The 19,455-nt window shown below is 43.6% G+C and overlaps 2 protein-coding genes across 6 annotated transcripts in view; one reads left to right on the top strand and one right to left on the bottom strand.

The window, feature by feature from the left end:
• Positions 1-2,798: 2,798 nt before the first annotated feature.
• On the bottom strand, positions 2,799-19,230 carry LOC139602057 (uncharacterized). The gene is made up of 5 exons (XM_071451973.1): positions 19,007-19,230; positions 18,001-18,135; positions 5,986-6,141; positions 4,231-4,362; positions 2,799-3,628 (listed from the first exon to the last, which is right to left on the bottom strand). Exons 1-5 carry the CDS (start codon positions 19,228-19,230, stop codon positions 3,616-3,618), a joined length of 660 nt encoding a protein of 219 aa, XP_071308074.1. The 3' UTR covers positions 2,799-3,615.
• GCLC (glutamate-cysteine ligase catalytic subunit) overlaps positions 18,553-19,455 on the top strand; it is a 37,114-nt gene continuing 36,211 nt past the window's right edge. For 2 of the 5 annotated variants that reach the window (XM_071442639.1, XM_071442664.1), the window contains exon 1: positions 18,553-18,827. In XM_071442639.1, coding sequence (XP_071298740.1) covers positions 18,678-18,827 — 150 coding nt within the window. In that variant the 5' untranslated portion in view covers positions 18,553-18,677. The remainder of the gene's footprint in view (positions 18,828-19,455) is intronic. The other 3 variants (XM_071442648.1, XM_071442620.1, XM_071442630.1) reach the window with 2 other exon arrangements.

The following is a 19,455-nucleotide window of genomic DNA, read 5'->3' as shown; positions in this document are numbered from 1 at the left end:
GCCACATTGTCAGAAGTAACAGATCAGCTCTTGTGAAGGAGGAACAGATGTGGCAGGCCAGGTGAACTGCACAGCACTGAGACTGCAAAGGAATCTTAACAAAGCTGAAAAAATGAAAGCGAAGATCATAAATCATCTCTTAAAACTCAATGCAGAGCTCTCTTAAGGTGTTATGTGAATAACAACACCCCAAGATGTTAGCAGCAACTTGAATTCTTCTCACAAAATCCTTTGAAACAAAAGATACACCTGTCTCCTGGATGGAAATTGTTGCAGGGAATCACAGCAAAGAGACTGGTTCATGCAGCAGAAGCAGAACAGGAGGATATGCCAGTTTGGGTCACTATCCAGAAGTGGGATCTGTTCATATGAGAAGTAAGTGTTCAAAGAATTCCCATAGGATCATATCTCTTTGGAAGGGCAGACCACTTAAAAAGGCCAGATCAGTCATGCAAGCCATGAAGCTGAGGAGTTGCAGGTATTAGCTGCTGTGTAAGCTAAATGCTTTCATATCTGCCACTGATCCTTTGAAACACTGAGGACAACCCAAGGTCAGGAAGCATAAATTTAGACATCTATATCTGCACAAGCTATTAAACCTTCCATTACAGGCAGTACAGTCAAAGGTACACTGTCAGCCAATGCAGGCACATAAAGTGATTTATTTGGTCACCCACAAGTCCTGCTGTAGGATAACCCAAGTTGCTCCTTAGGCTTTACTGACTGTATTGGCTCGAGACAAGATTCACACATAAACGTCCAGCACTGCCTGTGTGCTGGGTGGGTGTCCTGTCTGGCACCCAGCCATCCCAAGAGACATGGGTTTCCCTTATGTTTTAAGTGCCAGGCACATCTCAGATTTCTTAAATTCATCCAAAGGCACCAAGATTTAGGCAAATGAATCAAACCACTGGTTTCCACTAATCCATTGATCTCCACAGTCAAAATATAGACAGCAAGCATGTTTATATCTTTAGCTGCATGTAGGCATGTTAATTTAAGAGCCTCCATCTTGATATTATCTGTTTTTCTCTGCCCTTGAAAATTTTGTTGGCTAGAAGTTTCATTTTGAGGCTGTTGTGTCTTTTAATTTTAGAAGCTCTCATGCTTTGTTTCACTCACCTGAAATATGTCCATCAACAGTTCACATTCTCAAGCCTTAAGAGGTTGGTACAGAACAAATACATGTGCACAAAGGTAGCTCTAGAGACTCAATTCAAATTTTCCTAACTCTAGCTTGTCGCAGACATCTTGCATGAAAAATCCTTTCTTAGGATTTTTCCTTGTGGGAAGCTGCAGTTTCAGCAACCAAAAGTAAACAATGGTTATCTGCTGCTGTGGAATGCAACAGGTAGACCCATGATTGGTCTCCTGTAGATGTTTAGATTTACTGACCACTCATGGCAGAGCTGGCTCTTGCTCTCAGTCTGAGACACAGATCTTTGTTATTTATTCTTTCTATTCTTAGCTTAGCTAGCTTCTGAAGAAACCTTTTCCTTTCTATTTCTTTTTAGTATAGTCTTAATGTAACATATATCATAAAATAATAAATCAAGCCTCTGATCATAGAGTCAACATTCTCGTCTCTTCTTCATCCTGAAAACCCTTATGACCACGGTCACACTGGCTTACTTGTGTTTTGCCAGAAAATCCCTGGAAGGCAGCCTTGTGGCCCTCCTTCAGCATACGGGGACAAAAATTGTACTTATGGGGAGTTATGGGTGACGTGGGAATTAATGTGTTTAAAAACATCAGAAAAAAACAGTCAAATGAGTTCAAAGGAATGGTCAGTATTAATAACCAAGGACATGTATGGAAGCAGTCAGACTAGAAGATGCTGAGGGATGAGTTGCTCATTTATATCATGACCAGAAGACCTCTGCTCCCTCTGCAAGAGGATGGCAACAAGGATGTGCCATGGGCCATGCTTCCTTCCACTGTCCCATGAGGAAGATGAGGGTACCCCAACAGAGGTATCATGGACAAGACAGCAACCTTGCAGAAGTTTTATGGAGAAAAAAGCTTTTGACGTTGAGATGAGGATCGGGCATTCACTGATCATCATGCAGCATTGGACTCTGGACCCAATTCTGGTCAAGATCAGCTTGGGAGTGATTGTTCCAGTTCATTTCTTTTGAACTTTTTCTCCCAGCCTGCATTCTTTTATTTTTGCTGGAATGAAACACAAAACAAAACCTGCCTGACATTCAAACTGCTCTGCTGATGACTCACTGACCCACTCCATGGCTTTAAGCTAGCAACTAGCTCACTTGCTGTCTCATTGGTGCCTCCTGAAAAACAGGGTAATGAGTTTTTGCTGATAATGAAAAAGTGAACATGAATTGAATTGTTCCCAGAAAGTAAATTACTAAATAAATATGCATTAACAAGTGATCCTAAGACAAGAATGTGCTTGTGGGAGCAACTGCATTTTCACTGAGGCCAGTCTTGAATAACACCCTACCTTACAAAAGGCTGAGAGTCACTGTGACAAAGCACAAATTGCTACCAAGGTTATTAAGGGGACTCTTTTCATTCAATGGTATCACAGGGATCAGCAAATGATGTGGCACATTCTTCAGTTTTGTTTCCTCCTTTTGTTGTTGTCCATGGCTGCCCCTTCTGCAGGTACAGCTTGATCCTGCTTCTCAATCTCCTTCCACAAACAACTGAGTGCCCAGCTTAACCAGGCAACTTTGCAGGTCTCACTGTGTTTTAGAGACATTGTCATAACAGCTTCCAGACCCTTCAGTTTAGAAGGAACACCACTAACGTTCACACATTCAGGACACAACTAGTACAGTAATATATTCACATTTATTTACTTGCATTACCATAAATTTTATAGACACAGGAAGATGTGTTGACTAAGACTTTCATTGTGCTCAACAAAGAAAAGGTCTGAACAGAAGCACTTGGACTGGGAGCCATGAGGTAGAAAGTAACAGAAAACAGAAACAATCACTCTGAGGCAGCAGTTTCAGGATAGCAACCACTCAATCAAGAGTTTAACGAGCCTGAGGACTTTCAGAGAAAATAATTAGGTGGCCATGGGGTGTTTACAATGACTTTTTCAGAGAAGAGAGAGTGCTTCTTGGAAAAAGCATCAAAAGCATGTGTTTGAAAATTATCAGTTTGGAAATGGAAAATTACTAAATTGCATCATAAGCTGATCAGAGGTAAGGCTTGACCTCTAAATACTGACAGGATTATTTTAGAAGTTGTTTTATTTGAGCAGTCACAGCACACAGAACTGTGGTGAGTTCCTGGGAATAATCATTTAATTCCACAAACAGTAAACCTGGTGAAGCCTGGTTTATTTTGAACTCATGTTTTATTTTCTTACTCGCCCAACACAATAACCTCTCCTAAAGCTCTTTATGACTTTCTCCTCACCTCAGCTGTACTTCTTCAGCATGTTTCTTCTCATGACCTCTAAATACCATCTAGTTGAAGCCCGGACAAGGGACATGTTCTGTCTCGCAGCCTGATACTCACAGTAAGTGGCACAACCACTGCTGGTGAGCACACACTTCAGCTTTGCCTCATTCAATTTCCTTTCTTATATAGAGACAATCTTCAGAAGTCATGTAGGAAATCCCACTATTCTTCATCTCAGATGGTCATCCTAACGAAGCAGAAAAGAGAGAAAGGCACTCTTAGTCCCTGATTCATCCTATCCCAAAATAGACATCTAAATCAGGCCATTTGAATCATGGTTAAACATGCCAGCTGGTCTCCACTAACTGTAAGGGCAACCAAAGGGATTATCTCAGATGAGGACATTGGTACTACAGAAGGCTAAACTTAGGTGAAATGAATCCTACTGTAATTCTTTTGAGCTCTGTGTCACTTCATGATGTTAAAGACTGGTGGTTGGTTTCAAAGCTTTTAGAGTGGGACAGATGGATGGGCACTGTGATTGCTGAGTCTTCCTTCATCTCGACTGAAAAATCAAAAAATCTTCCCACTGGGAAGAGTGAGAAAACAAAAATATATTTGTGTATATTTTCACAGAGGAAGATGCTACATTTTCTACCACTTTTTTGAGCTCTCTCCATCTGCTCAACAGCCCCTGTACATGTGTGAGTTGTTAGAGTGCCCAGCTTAACCTCAAGGCACCTCAATGCTGGTGTCACCACCATCTTCCCACCAGATAAAATCAATGAATGTTGACAGCAAGTGCCAACAAATTGCCCTCTTCCACAAAGGTGAAATTAGTTCACTTACCTTTTTGGTTTTTGTAAGCTTTTCCAGGAATTCATGTATATTTTTCTAGTCGGTGATAAAGAAAGAAGGTGATGAAAGAAAGAAGATAAAAGAGATATATTGGTTTCAACAAGATCAGAATATTTAGTTGTCCTGTATTGCAAAACAGAAAAAACAACAATTTACAACTAAAGGACCTTGAAACTTTTTCTTGCAATGCCCTATTTTTAGGACAGCCCAAGTTTCCACATGCCTCTTTCTCCAGCCCTGGAGCTAGACTGCAAAATCCCTACTATGGGCTAGTGAGTAGATGCAGAGGTGCTCCACAACTCTGACTTGGTTTCTCAACACACAAAGAAGTCAATTTTATGCGACTTCATTGTGAAAAGCCATCCTGAACACACAGTTGTACAATAAATGCTCATGACTTACCTTGTGGGTGGGTGAAATTCTAGGAGAGATGGGCTTGGGCACCTCCCAGCATGTCCTACACACCATTTTGCATAGTCATCCCAGGTTGCCACATGCCCATCTCTGCAATTTTTGTGGCATGGGGCTTGGTGCTCATGTGTGCACCAGCCCAGCACAGGGCAGTAAGGATCAGAAAATTTTCACAAATGCTCACAGAGCTCTGCTGGAGGTCGGTGTCACTGTCCCTAGGTTAACAGCCACCCCCAGGCTCAGCCATCACACATAACCTCACCCTGTGAGGAAGCACAAGCTCCCAGAGACCACCCTGCATCCTCCTGCCTGGTCCCCTGAGAGACAGTTCTCTCCCTTCCCTCGAGCTCTGCCTCCTGTGGGCACACATGTCCACGTGGCTGGATGGAAAACCACATCACAACCCCGAGCCAGATTACAGCTGTGGTTTTGTTCCCATTGGCTGAGACTTCAACTGGATTAATTCCTTTGTTGTTCAGACCAAGCTTGTGCAAACTCAAGGGAGAGGGTAGGAATGAACAGGAGGGAGGCAACACTCTTTTAGTATCAATTCTTGCAAATGTTAGCTTAAAAATACAATTCCCATTCCTGAACCAACTTCTCAGCCCTAGCACAGCAATCCTTTTGAGCCTTCTCTCCAAGAATGTGGAGGGCATAGCTGCTTCTGCAGCTGGGCCACCCTAGTCATACAGCCCTCAAAGAGCAGCTGTTGTTAGAACTGGAATGCAAACTGAAGTGCAAGGAGAGGAGGTTCTGAAAGAGTTCACTTCAGACAAGTCACCAGGTTTGTGAAAAGCTAAACGAAGCAGTCACCTGCCTGTAATGCACAGGAGCCTCATGGCAACCCTCAGGAAACAGTATAGAGCTTTTTGTGGTATTATTTTAATTGTGTTTCAATTTAGTAGTGACTAAGCAACTTGAGAAACTCTCTTTCTTCCCTCTGCAAAAAGAATTAGTATCAGACCATGACACATGTGACGCTGCTCAGTGACACAGGCAAGAGAGACCCAGACAAGGTGCTCTTGCTCCAAGAGGGCTCCTGAATCAGCCTGGCCCTGTGCTGGTGAACTCATGGAAAACGTTGCTGCTGCACAGTGACCTCCCCACAAATACTCTGAGGCTGCCTCCTATCTCTGTGCACTCCCCTTCTCCCCACAACTTTGAAGTGTAATTTTTAAAAAAGTCACCTGAGTTTAATTCCTGAAACTACTTTTTCTCCTGAAACTGTACAAGCTGTGCTCTATGGAGTCCCATAATTCTGTGTACATCTGCATTTTCCACTTGAAGGTTTTGGAAATAATTGATAGTGCAGAAGATTAAAAAACACCAACTCACCAGAGAGAAGAGAAAATACTTCTTGCCGTACTTATCCTTTTTTCTGTTTTAGTATGTTTCCTACCAGTTTTGGTAGGGAAGTGGCAGAGTTGATGGCAAATTTGATCTGTCAATCCAAATGAGGAATTAAAGTCATTTAGGAATAACAGTTGCCACCTGGAAAATAAGCAGAGGACTTAAAAATAATTATGGCTCAATGTATTCATCTTTGCATTCCAGAAGGCTCCCCTTGGTCTCTCCTGAAGATAATACATTAGCACTAGGATGAAATATTGACATGCTTTCAAGCTTTTCACCTGAGATTGAATTATAAGTTACAGATGCTGAGTCATTGGTCTTTTTATTAGCTCAAAGAAATAACATAACATCACTCAAGGATAGAGACCAGACAATTTTTTCCAAAGATAAGAAATGGATTCATTTTCTCTGAAAAAAAAGAATTCTTTATCTTTCTGGCTTAATTTGGTGATGTATCAACAGAAAACCAATATGAATTGATAAAAAGGATTTGTTAATTTATTTTCTTACAGAATATTTGATCCTTTTAGATGATTTCAAATAGCATCATATTGGGTCAGAAATTCCAGACTACCAAGGAATTGGAAACCTGACTTTCACAGCACTGCTGCCACGTATTGATGTAACTTACCATGGAAAACACCCCATATTGATTATATATAACCACAGTATGGCCAAACAACAATACAAAAACACATGCACAAATATTAATTGTTTTAAATTCCAAGCAGCCTAAGATCTAAGCAGAGAGCAGAGATTTTAGGGGAGCCTGAGAACAGCTAAACATTTTTTTAGTTCAGCTGGAAATTGTTCAGGTTGACAGAGGGAACAGGGAACGTGGTCAGTATTTTCTAAAATGCAGCATCTTATGGGTCTGTTATAAAATAGTGGTGTTAAACTTTCAGAAGCAAAGACCCTAGTGATGGGTCACTAATTAACTTACAGTTTGATCCAGGAGAGCTCCTTTATTTGGTCAGTGCTTGCTGAAAAGCAACTAAATATTTCTGTTTATTTTTGGCAATTACATTTACTTTTGGTACCATTCCCACAAATAGCAATGTTCCATTTCAAAGTTGCAGTATCTACTTTTAGATCTCTTAGTATTTCAAAAGGATGAGAATATTTAAAATAAACTACATCCTTAGCGCAGTCAATCAAATATTTCCCCATCAGCTAGGACAGTTTCTATCTTCTGATTCCTCTCAGGTTTAATTCTGTTTTGGATTCTGCTACTGAGTGGCTCTGTAGGTCTTGAAGAAGTCAGTGTGCAAGTGAGACAGCTTAACAAATGCAGAAATCTGAAAGAGAGGAACTTGCTTCCTTCACAAGTACAACATGCAACTGAATAGCAGCTATTGTCTTTATTTTACAGTGCGCAAAATCATGTTCTATTTCTTGACAGAAATTAGTAATTTAGTGTTTTCTGAGTGGTACCATATACAAATCTGGCATCAGTGTCTACAGGAAAAAGTGTCCAGTGGTTCTCCCCTGAAGTTCTTCATTAAACTTTGCAAGACTTCCATACAGCTGAAAATTTTCACTCTTGGTACATTAAGAGTGCCTGTCATTAGAAAATGTTGACAAAAATAGTTGTCATTACTGAGAACAAGACATAAAATACAGCTTCTTTATGGAGGAGTTCAGTCACTGTTGAGAACATGACCAAGTGGGAAATGTGCTGTTTCCTAGGCTGACAGGACTACAACTGGTCCCCTGGGAAGCTCTTTGGTAACTTTGAATTTGATGAAGAATTTCCCACTTGGAAAGGTGAGGGTTGCGCAATATGAGAAACTCCTCAAATTCCAAGGACACAACAAATATGGGTTGGAAGTGCTGGGGGGGCCTTGCTTCCCCAGTCTGTGGAGGTTTATGAACCAAGCAGGGACTGACAGATGTGCCATCCCCACACAGTAAGGCTGCAGCTGCTCTCTGAAGGCTCCCTGTGAAGGCTCAGCCTTATGCTCTTGTGAAGGCTCCAAGGCAAGGATCAGCACGGAGCCAATGGATCAGAACAAGATACACACTTATCACAAAGAAATTATGAAAAGCAAATACCAGACAGTTCTGTGCTCAGTTCATTTCGGCTTCTCCTGGAGCTGGGAATAAGCAAGTTTCACTTATCAGCATATAATGTGTCAAAGGCAATGAGAACACAGATGTCTTAGCATCCTTTTGGCACAGACTCCCTGGGAAGGGCAGCCTGTCTCTGAGTGCAGTTCAAAGGACAGAGGACATGTTATGAATCAAAAGCATCCTAACTTGCTGAGTTAAATGACATAAATGACAAAATGAGTAGTGTATTCAACCATGTATAGAACCATGGCCAGAGGCCCCCACACACCACAGCCAAGCCTTTCCTTTGAGACACCCTTCACAAATGCCTTTGCTGCTCAAAAAGCAAACTGTGCATGGGAGGGCTGGTGCATTCATAGGAGGCCTGCATTTTCACCTTCCCAATTTTGTGAAACTATGAGGTTATTCACACACACCACCCAAGCAAGAATGGCCCTGCACTGAAAGAAATTTGTTATTGCAAAGTCAATACCTTTAACATCATGAAATGCCAGAATTAAGCTTGCCTTTAATGTGGCATCCTGTTGTGTACATATGATGATACACTTTTTAAATTAGACAACTGCATCGTACTTCTTTCGAGAGATCCCTACTTCATTCAGTACACAGGAACAGATGAGATTTCTTAATGAGATTCTAGGCAGGATTTTTATTAGCACTGATCTTCTACACTCTCTTTTGTTTACTGAACTGACTCCCAGTACAGCTCTGAATAGGAAATTGAAAATGTAATATTTTTTGTAATTATTCTCAAAGTTCAAGTCAACTGCAGCTGAGTTCTATGACTCAGTAATCCAAGATGGTTAACTAAAAAATGCAGACTAAGCAAGCTGTGAAAACCTAGTTTTCATGTCTTGTGTCCCCAGGCTGTGGAGATAGCCATGTCCAGCTGCATTTACTGTGGCAGTACTCTTACCCTCATTGAAAGTTCTCCACTCAATCCTAAAAGCTGATGTTTCAGAGAGCAGCATATTTCAGCTCAACCCCAGAAAATACACATTTTTTACTCTCACTGGGCACAGTTACACCAATGTCCTCAGGCTGACTGACTGACTGACTGTTGGATGTGTTAGCACAGTACAGACTACAAAGAATACCTGAAGGTATCATAGGGAAATATGAAGTTGAAAGCTTGAAATTCCCTCTGATCTATGCCAGGACAGACCACTGTATCCAATGCCTACATGCACAGACAAAGAAGAACTCCTTTCTTCAAAGGAAATCTGTTCACCTGAAGGACATAATTTTCCTTGTGTTTTGATTAATCTGTCCACTTGAAGGTGGACCATTCCTCCAGTTTCCCAGGAGACAAAACATGAGGAATGCATTTGTGCAACCAGAAGCACTGGGCTGAGAGCTGCCTGTAAGGCAGTGGCAACTGCAACATGGGAACCTTGACCTTCAGGCTGCCAAGAGGTCCAATATGCTATACCAAAGGAAAAAAACAGCACAAATAGCCCATTTGTTGAAAAAGAAGTGGAAACCATAATCCATTTAAAGGTTTCAGAGGAGAATACTTTAAGGAAAACCAGCAAGTACCTTCTCTGTGTGGGTTAGCTCTTTCACCCATGACTTCTTAACATACCAGCTCTAGGGTGTGTTTCTTTCAAGAAAGATGCAGGTTTTCACATGTAGATGCCCTCCTGACTGCCTGGCATACTGCACCCAGCCTCCAGCCACAAGGCAGAAGGCACAGAAGTCCACTAAATCCTGTTTTGTGTCTTCAGCTCTGTGTGGATGTCCTGGCCACCCTCTGCAGTTTACATCCAGGCAACTGCCTTGCTCCCCAGCACACATGGCTGCCCATGCTTTGGCATGAATTGCCCTTGTGCATGAACTGCCCATGCAACTGATGCTCCCACGTTCCTGCCACTGCACCTGCCCAGCCAAAGCAGGGTGCCAGAGGCAACAGTGACTCATTGCTATGTTCACCCCAAGACATGTTGCGTGAGGAAGACAGGTTCTTGCTGTGTTTTGTTTATAACAGGGCTGAAGCTGTACTTCCCACAGAGCTTAAAAAGTGAACAAGAAAGCCTCAGGTGACATTTCAAGGGAGGACAGCTTGGGAGGTGCCTTTTCTTTTAAACTAACCTCAGTAGAAGAATGAGGATATAATCAGGTAAGTGTCAAAATGAATGATGAATCCACACATCAGATAACTGACCCAGTTTTGAAAGAATATCGTACTTTATTATTTTAGATTGAAAAACAGGATGGTTCAAAACTTAAGGGATTAAAACTACCCCAACTACAGCCAATGGAAATATTTTCTTTCACTTCAACAATCTTCAGTTAATCTGGACAAAAATTTTGAAATGCTGGAGAGATTACTAGTTGCTGCCAACCATTAACTTTCCTCCTTTTCCTCCAACTGAATTATGCCAAACCTTTCATGGGCAGTACGTTTCATTGTCATTTACTTATTTGATGTCTTGCTTTTCTACAGATTTTTGAGAGGAAGATGGAAAGCTGATCTGTTTCCAGAATTTATGATAGGGGGAAAAAAGCAGCTAAAAAATGAGGGAAAAAAAAAAGGAGAAGGAAAGCCTACCTTCATCCCATGGAGCTGGCAAGAGACATTATCACCTGGACAGAGCTGAGGGGCAAGCTTAAAATGTGCCACTACTATTGACCACCCTCCCTCAGAGCAAAGCCTTGTTGCTGGTGTCTTACTGATCTGCCACATTGCAGTCCCAGCTTTATCCACTGAGACCCACGCTGTGAAAGGCAAAACCATAATGACAAAGACAACATATATATGCAGGATGATGCTGGACTGTGCATGAGCAGAATTTGGCCATTTGTTATTCAGGAGTAATGGCACTTCACCACAAAGAACATTAACCACATTTCCATGGCTGTAAAGCTTTTGCTTCATTTTTCTCCTCTTCCTTTCCCTAGACCCAGATCCAGTCACATCCTTTGCATTATCTCTGTGCTCATCAGTACATTTATGCTTTGAGTCAACTCCATATGCTATCACAAATGATTCACCTTTTTTCCAGTTTAATATTCTTCCCAATTCCAGTAATTAGAATTGGCTTGGTGCAGGGTCAGAAAACACAAGCCAGTGCATGTAAGGGGAGGTAGGCCAAGGCAGGAGGAGGACAGGGAGAAGGGCACAGAACCTCTTTAAGTGGAAATGAGCTGTCAGAAAATCTCAAGCCCAAACATGTAACTTTACCTGTGCAGCTTTGCTGCAGACACTTTAATTCCTTGTTATGTGTCCTGCAGGCTGCTCCTAATAGCCATCTGCAGCCTGACAGTAATTATGTAGCCTGGCTCAAAGGATTGAGCAATAATGTGATAAGGTGAACAAAAAGAACTCCAAGAGAAAGCTACCTTTTAAGTATGTTTAGAGGCCTAAAATGTCCAGTAGTATCTACTGAGGTGTTTCCAAAGCACTTAGCCATCCCTTGAGAGCAGCACATGCCTGTTTAGTTGTAGCATCTTTGTCTCTGAGAATCTATCCCTTATCTCTCAACAACCTCCCAGGTCACTTAGGACTGAATCTTTCAGCAACAAACACTGAGAAACAAGTGTGGTAAGACCACCAAAGACCCTGCAGCCCATGATCTATAGCTACGTCCAATAGCATTGTTTATGCACCATGTGGAAGCAGCAGGGAGACAGCAGCTGGGAGCTGTTCCCTCACATAACTCAGTTTCTCACTGGGAAAATGCAGACCTATTCAGCTTATATTCCACCCATTTCTCAGTACCTGAAGCCCTATCCAGAAATACAAGCTGCCAAAGAAAGATAAAAATGGAATGTAAAATTATTCAAATACCTGAACTATTCAATGGAAGGCCAATGTCATCTTTCTTGATATAGCCAGTCTATTTGCAAATTGGCAGTTCAGCCTCACCAATATTTGCTGAGCTAGCTAACAGCATTTTTCACTCAAGATGCCTGGAACATGTTTAGGCTTATTAATAAATTCAATCTTCTGTTACATGTAGTAATACACAGGTTTCTACTTGGGATTTTGAACAACTCTTTCATGACATAGTTAAAGCCTTTTCCTTGGTGGAGTGCCACAGAATTACACAGCTCTGATGAAAAAGAAGATTAAAGCACATTGGAGTCATGAGAAATTTGAGAAGAACAAAGGTTTCTCAGGGGGTGATCCACAGGTTTCTCAGGGGGTGACCAAAACCTGCACACATAGGTACACTAAAAGGGAGGCTATAACCAGCACTGAATTATTTTAAGCATGGAATCTTTTGGCTGTATCTGCTGTTCTTCCTTCTTGCTCTGCTGCTGTATGCCCCCAAGGTTCCCCAAGGGAACCTTGCAGCCTCCTCTTCCTCTTTGTCCCAAGCATGGATCTGTGCAGGGTACAAACCCAACAATGCTGCCTTGGTGCTGCTGCCCAAGAGCCATGGCTTTGGAAAGAACCAGCTGGCAGCAGGAATCCCACAGGCAAAACCTGGGAATCCTGGTGTCAGCACCACAGGGCGTGGGAGAGCTGCAGGTTTGGCAAGCAGATGATTGCTCTTTTACACAACTGTGCAAAGTACAGTTCTTGTGATAAAACATTACAGTTCATGACAGGTTATTTGGGGCAAGGGTTACATTTCCCTGAGTCTTATCTTGCTGCCTGATGCATTCTTTGGCAGAAATGGGAATTTGGACAAAGATTAAAGAAGTTACAGATGTGAACAACTGGGTTACCACATGGAAGCTGTATTGCTGTTACTGGCAGAATTTGGAGACGTTAGAAATCTGAGGCCTGTAATCATTTACAGGCATAGAGAGAAACCAGGAAGTTATTTTCTATAACCCTCAAATACTAGAACAATGGAACCTTGGGGAATTTGGTAATGGGAAGCATGGTTTGGGTTCCAACTCTTACCTGGCAGCGCAGCTCACTGGCTCTGCTTTTATTTCCCAGCCTGTAAAAAAACTGGAGACTGAAAACTGATATTAAAAAATATATAAAAGCTGCTACTAATGCATCTGACTTAGGAATTCTGCTATTTTTTTTTACTAAGGATCAGTACTTTATTCTTAGCTGCTAAACTTTATGTAAAAAATATGTTACAGCTTGAGTGTGGCAGGAAAGATGAGACAGTTGCTAAAGAGAAAAATATTATTTATTTACTCTGCTTTTCAACTAACTTTTGAATGCTCCAACCCACATTTAACTAATATTTGTGGGTTTGAATGTTGCAGTGTGATATATTAGCCTGTCTCAGTATCCTGGTTCTTTACCCAGTGTGCCAATCACCTCTCCCTTCCCCTCCCTTGTCCCCTGCTGAGTGCTGTCCATCAATCCTGGCATTCCAGCAAGGGCCGTTGTATAATTGGCGAAGTTCAAAAGACGCCTCTCAGCCCTGGGGACATTGGGCATCCAGGTGTCATTTGTCCCCTGAGACTCCCCACCCTTACCTGGTTGGTGGGATCCCTACCCCTTCCCTCTCCCTCTCCCTGAGGTTAAAACACACAGCAACCACGCGGTTCAATGGTTCTGTCGGAGCTCTTGCTGGATTCAGAGGCCTGTGTGCCTGGAATAAAGCTCTGGATCAAAACCCTCCAGCAGAACCCGACTCCTTTCCTTCATTTAGCCTAAAGCCTTTCCACCAGAGGTAAACCTGAGCTCCTGCTTGCCTGGACTTGTCCCAAGTGCCAGCTGCAGCACCCAGCCAGCCAAAGGTGTCTCTGAGGTGAAACCACCACAGCTGCCACCTTTGGGCAAGCAGCAAGGGCCAGAGGAGCCCAGGCACGTTCCATCCGGCAATATTGGGATTTAATTCCAATATTTGAAGATTCTTTTCAGGATATGATGATGATGGAATTAGGACTTTTAGGCGTGTTGTCCTTCAAGAGGATACATGTGTAAAAAAAAAATGCATACACCTACACTCCTGCCTGTGGTGGGAATTCAAGTAACCAAGGAGCTCAGTTGCTTTGTTAAGATGCACACTCTCAATTCAGGCTTTTGTAAAGCTTAATTATCAACAGAGTCTTTGGAAGGACTTTGCACTCAGTCCCTGTTCTTCTTATGTCTAAAGAAGAATTTCACTGCTTGTGATATTCACAGTGAATGAAGTGATGCATTAAATACAACAACTCGACATGCAGAGAGGATGAGGAGGAAGCCTTCAGCTCTGCTATCAAGCACCTGCCTTCTTTTATTTTATATTACACAGGTATCTACTAAGAAAAAAAACCCCACAGGTCAGCCTATGGAAAAGAATATAAAGATAATCCTATAATAAAGGGTCTCCATCTTAGAAGATATTGGAAAGAAAATAAACTGGAAAGTAATTTGGAAATTCTTGCTTTCTTTGGAATGCTTTGTACCTTGTGCATGCCATCAAAGAGCCTCTAGGACAGATTTGGACACAGTGACAGCTGAATTGGTAGGAGAGTGCACTTCCAAGGGAACTGGTGGTGGCAGGACAAAAAGGTGAACAGGATGCAATGGGCATCAGTCACCATGCCAGACCACTCTGAGAGGGAGCAGCTCAGCAATGTGCACACAGAGTAATTCACACACTACAACTGCTATTACTGCCAGCAGCATTCATGGCATGATTAGGTATGCCCAAGTCAGACAAGGCACCATAATCATGTCCTGTCCACAGACACAGCAAAAAAATATGTGGGCTACTCAGAAATGAGAAGTTCAAGTTCCTTGCAAAAGGAACATGCTAGTAAAGACCAAAGTGAGAAACAATGTGATTATATTCATTTTTTACATAAATGCATGAAACTTTATAGAATGAAATGCACAATTCATCCTTACTGAAGTAAAAAACTCCAACCCTCAAAGCCAATGGTTATCAATAAAAATTTGCAAAAAAATTCCTAGAAATACACCACTTAAGACTTATGCTACTACAGTCATTTCTACATCAGGCAACAGCAAGAAAAAGAAATTTTAAAGCAATACTGACAAGCCACACCCATGTCTCTCATACACTAATTGAGAAGTTGGCTTGGAGAGGAATAAGCATTATTAGTTAGACCAGAATAAGTAAGTCCCCACTAATCATATTCCTCAATGCATAGCAGGAAGACTTTAACTGGAAGATACATCAGAAGATCCTTCACTTGAATCTTTTCAGTGTCCTGACTTCCTTCTCTCCCCAGACAGATCATTTAATCCAAGTTGCTAGTCAGCAAGACTTTCTGCATCAAGAAATAATTGACTGAGCACAGGTCTCTCCAGTGCCTCAGGAAATCTCTGGAGGCCTCCTCACTCTTCTCACTCAAAAAGAAGCAGATACTGCATCTGCTGCTCACCTGAGTCAATTATACTGGACACAAGTGCCTATCATAATTTAGAGACCTGGAAGCATAAAAATATTTGGTAAAAAAAAAAAAATTCTAGCAAATATACCATTTGAAAACTTTGGAAGACGATTGTTTCATTTGAAGTCTTTTCATTTTACTCAGAGAATAACCCAATATACAGCAATGCCAGCTCAAAAATTACCTTGAATAAAGCTGCTTTAAATTTTTTTTGCAGATGATTCATGAAGTAAAACAAATCTCTCTTTCTTCCTTCTAATAACAGCCTCATCACAAGACGTCTCCTTGTTACTTATTACTTTTAATGACAGCCAGTAAAAAAAAGGATTCTGTAGGAGTGGCCTCACCTGAGTCTACAGATCTTTCATCTCTCCCAGCGGGTAATATTCTCAAAGAGCCAAGCTACTCTATTTAGATTTAGTGGCAGCTGATTTGAATAGCTTTGCAGCTAAACAAAACAAAAAGTGACTTATCCTCTGTGGAGAATAACGGGAACGTGTCAAACAGCTCCTTGCTGTGCAAGTTGCAAGTCACATATTCTCCTCCAATCAACCTACTAAATTACTGGTACACCAGCCTTTCCCCTCAACTATTTCCTTTGAACCATTCAGAAAAGGTAGTTGAGCCTTGGGGCTGGGGATATGAGTGCAGAGTAAACCAGTAACATCATCCAAAGTACTGCCTGTATGTTCAGAAAAGCTTTTTTTCATCTTAAGCGTATCTGAAGTAATTATACATGATACTCAGTGTACTGGAAATAATTATACAGCATTAAGCATGTGGGCAGATATTATACAATGGTGGTTTGTCTTGAAGTCATATTTTAGGTGATGTGCAAATGAACATTTCTGCATGTGATGCTGTCAACTTTAGAATGGCTTAGTCCTCCACTATGGATCACCCCACACTGCCAGAACACATACATTAGAACTGGAGGGGAAAAGGCTTCAGCTGAAGGTGGTGAACGCGTCATAAACAGAGCTGAACTTGTCACGCTGTTATGCTAGAGACTGCAGTGTGAGAAAAGAGCTTACATCTTTATCAGTTTTACTGGTGCCAAAGGAAAATACCTTGATTTTCTGTTACAAACAATGTATTAGCTCAATAGTTGACGAGACTAAGCACACAGGACTGGAAATAGAGCAGATATTGACACTAAAAGAACACAAAAATGAGCTGAGTTTAAATACTGAGAAAGACAGGACACTGAAAATGCACTCTTGAATTGCAGGTCAAAGAGTAGCATTAGTGGTCAGCTGAAGAGTACAGACTGTGTAATAGTAGCCTGCAATATAATAAAACTGATCTTAATTTCAAAAATTTTTGTATGTTGCTGGAAACATTTACAGTGCATTATACACCAGCACACTCAAAGCAGCTGGGACTATACCAAATACCCAGTTCTTCTAGAAAAGTTTCTCACTAACACAGGGCTCTTGCTGTCAGCCAAGGGAACTGAGAGCATGGACCCTAAACAATATAGACACCTTAGCTCAGATTTGTAAGATGACAACATTAACTTTGACTTGATACAAGGTTTGCTCCAGACCCAGGCTCACTGCCCCAAGAGCTAGAAAGGGGCTGACACAGCTGTTGGCTATCAGGTGCTCCTTGTCACTGCCAGGACTCCTGAGGTGCTTCAGCTCTAACTCAAAGCTGTGGAAAAGCTGAGGCTGGATGGCAGCATGATGGCACAAATATGGTATCCTGATATTTTGGTGCAATTGCCCTCAAACATGCAAGGCTTTATCCCCTTAGTTCTGAAATAAAGTACAATTTGGCTTTCACATGAGGGATATGCCTCATCAGACTCTACCACTGCCAAGTGTGAGACTTTTAGCTTCTTGATGTTTCAAAAATAAAAAAGGCTATGGGAATTTTTAGCTAGAAGAAAATATTGTTTTCTTGTCCACCAAACTAAGTCAACCAGCCATCTCCAGGGCTACCATAGTACCAACAACAGCACTGCTTTCAATCAGGCCAGCCTGTACAATTTCTGCTAAAACCATGACTTTTTTTTTAAAAATCATGAGCTCCTAAGAAACAGGTCATTATAAATTGTTGGTAATTTTAACTATTACTCCTTGTTCTGTCAGTGCTGCCTTTTGTGTAGAAACTTATGCCATTAAAATACTTTTGAGTCATTTTACTTTAGTAGTTGGTATCTTCCATTAATGTGTTTCAGTTTTGTTATTCTATTATCTTGGGAGTTTATTCTATCCTTTAGGCACCTCATATCCTGGAATAAGACAAACGGTTCTTGTAAGTATAGTCATTCAGTCAATGAAATATCTAATAATACAGTTCATCCATTAGTGGGCTATATTACAATTTAAATACCTTACTAATTCTCAAAGCATTGGTTTACCACGTACCAGCCCTGCGGCCGATGATGAGCTTTGTGAATGAACAACGAGGGTCCAGGAGTAATGAATTTCTGCTTCTCAACACTTTCCCTTCGTGTTAACGTTTAGCCTTTGGTCTCTTCATTTAGTAAAGATTTAACACTAACAGGCCTTCCTTCTACTTTTTATGGACTGTAAAATACACGCTTTGACACGCCCCCGCATCCTCTTTCCCGACACAATGCTGTTGCAATTCCCTCCAGAACAACCCCCAGGTTACAAACTCATTTTCAACATCTTCACGGGCTGGGCTTACTGCTCGACACCACAGCACGAGGGTTCTGCAGCCGGAGAGATGCCGAGGAGAATCCATGGGGGATGAGGGACGACCTCTCTGGACTTCACTCCACCCACTCCGAGCATCACTCCGAGTTTTCCCCTGTGCTCTGATCTGTAAAATACACACAGGAGCGTTCGCACACTGTCCGCGCTTTGGGGCCTTTCAGTCAGGACCTTTATTTTGGCACTCTCAGGCCCACAAGGGTCCCTCTGCCCCCGGAGCACCAGCCCGGCCAGACGTGCCCCGTCCTGCCGGGGGACACCCTCCCGCCGCCATGTCGCCTTGGCGCGGGCAAGCGGCGCTTCCTCCCCTGTGTCCGGGACGAGGGCCGGGCGTTCGGAGCAGCGGCGCTCACGGTTGCTGCCGGTGACCGAGTCTGCCTCTCCGGACTCGCTCCCTCGCTCGTTGCCCGGCGGCTCCGCGCCGAGAGCGCCCGGGGCCGCCAGGCCGCGCTCAGCCCCGCGCCCGGCACGGCGGGGGCGGCGCCTGCCGGCGGAAAGTGCTGAGTCACGGCCCTGACGCGCGGCCACCGTCACGTGCGGCGCCGGGCTCGGTCCCGCCGCCGCGGCGCCGAGCGCACCCGCGGCACCGAGCGCACCCGCTCTGCTCCGCTCGCCTCCTCGGCCTGCCTCCCTCTCTCCCTGCCAGCCGGCATGGGGCTGCTGTCGCAGGGCTCGCCGCTGAGCTGGGAGGAGACACGGCGGTACGCGGAGCACGTGCGGCGGCACGGTATCCTCCAGTTCCTCCACATCTACCGCGCCCTGCGCGACCGCCACAAGGACGTGCTCAAGTGGGGCGACGAGGTGGGTGAGACCCCTGCGAGCGCGGCCTCCGCCGCGGCCTCCGCCCCCCCTGTCGCGGGCGCAGGTGCCGTTCCGGTGCGGCGCGGGTCGGGCCGTGCTGCCTGGAGCGGGCCCGGGCGCTCGGCCGCGGTGGCCCGGCGGGAGGGGACGTTGCGGCTGCCCGGTGGGGCTTTGTTTACCTCGCGCACACGCACCGCTCGCCGCAGCTCGTTGCGCAGCACGGCTGCCCCGCTGGTACCGCGGCTCTGAAACGCCAGAGACAACTTTGAGCGTTTCCGCCTGGCACCACTCGGTTGCCCGGGCAGCCCCTCGGGAGGTGTATCCCCGGGACGGCGATGCTCGGCAGCACTCGCTCCTGCTCCGGAGTTTGTTTATGCTCTCTCGATGAGTCTGAGTAAAGCATGTCTATGCCTCGAGTCCAAGGCAGTGCCTGCTCGGACTCAGACTCAGTTTTTGGGAGGAAAGTGAGGAAAGCAGGAGCGGGAGTGGGCGGGCGGCTCTGCAGTGGCAGCCCTGTCACCGTGTTCCTCCTGTATCCCTGCGAGAAGGGGACCTGCAGAGCCCTGCTTTATCCCAGAGTTTCCTGGGCGTTTGGTACGAGTCAGCCTGCCTTCTGAACAAGGTTTAG

This window comes from Agelaius tricolor, unplaced genomic scaffold (genome assembly GCF_023055355.1).
Source record: "Agelaius tricolor isolate 1412-34295 unplaced genomic scaffold, bAgeTri1.0.p SCAF_1, whole genome shotgun sequence".
NCBI lineage: Eukaryota > Metazoa > Chordata > Aves > Passeriformes > Icteridae > Agelaius > Agelaius tricolor.
Note: the sequence above shows the minus strand (reverse complement) of the source record. Positions and strands in the feature narration are given on the sequence as shown.

Coding starts and splice junctions, on each gene's coding strand:
- LOC139602057 (XM_071451973.1), bottom strand. CDS start 19,230: ATGCTTTACTCAGACTCATCGAGAGAGCATAAACAAACTCCGGAGCAG. Junction 6,142..18,000: donor TCGTGCTGTGGTGTCGAGCA/GTAAGCCCAGCC, acceptor CTTATTTTCCAG/GTGGCAACTGTTATTCCTAA. Junction 4,363..5,985: donor AGTATTTTCTCTTCTCTCTG/GTGAGTTGGTGT, acceptor TTTGCAATACAG/GACAACTAAATATTCTGATC.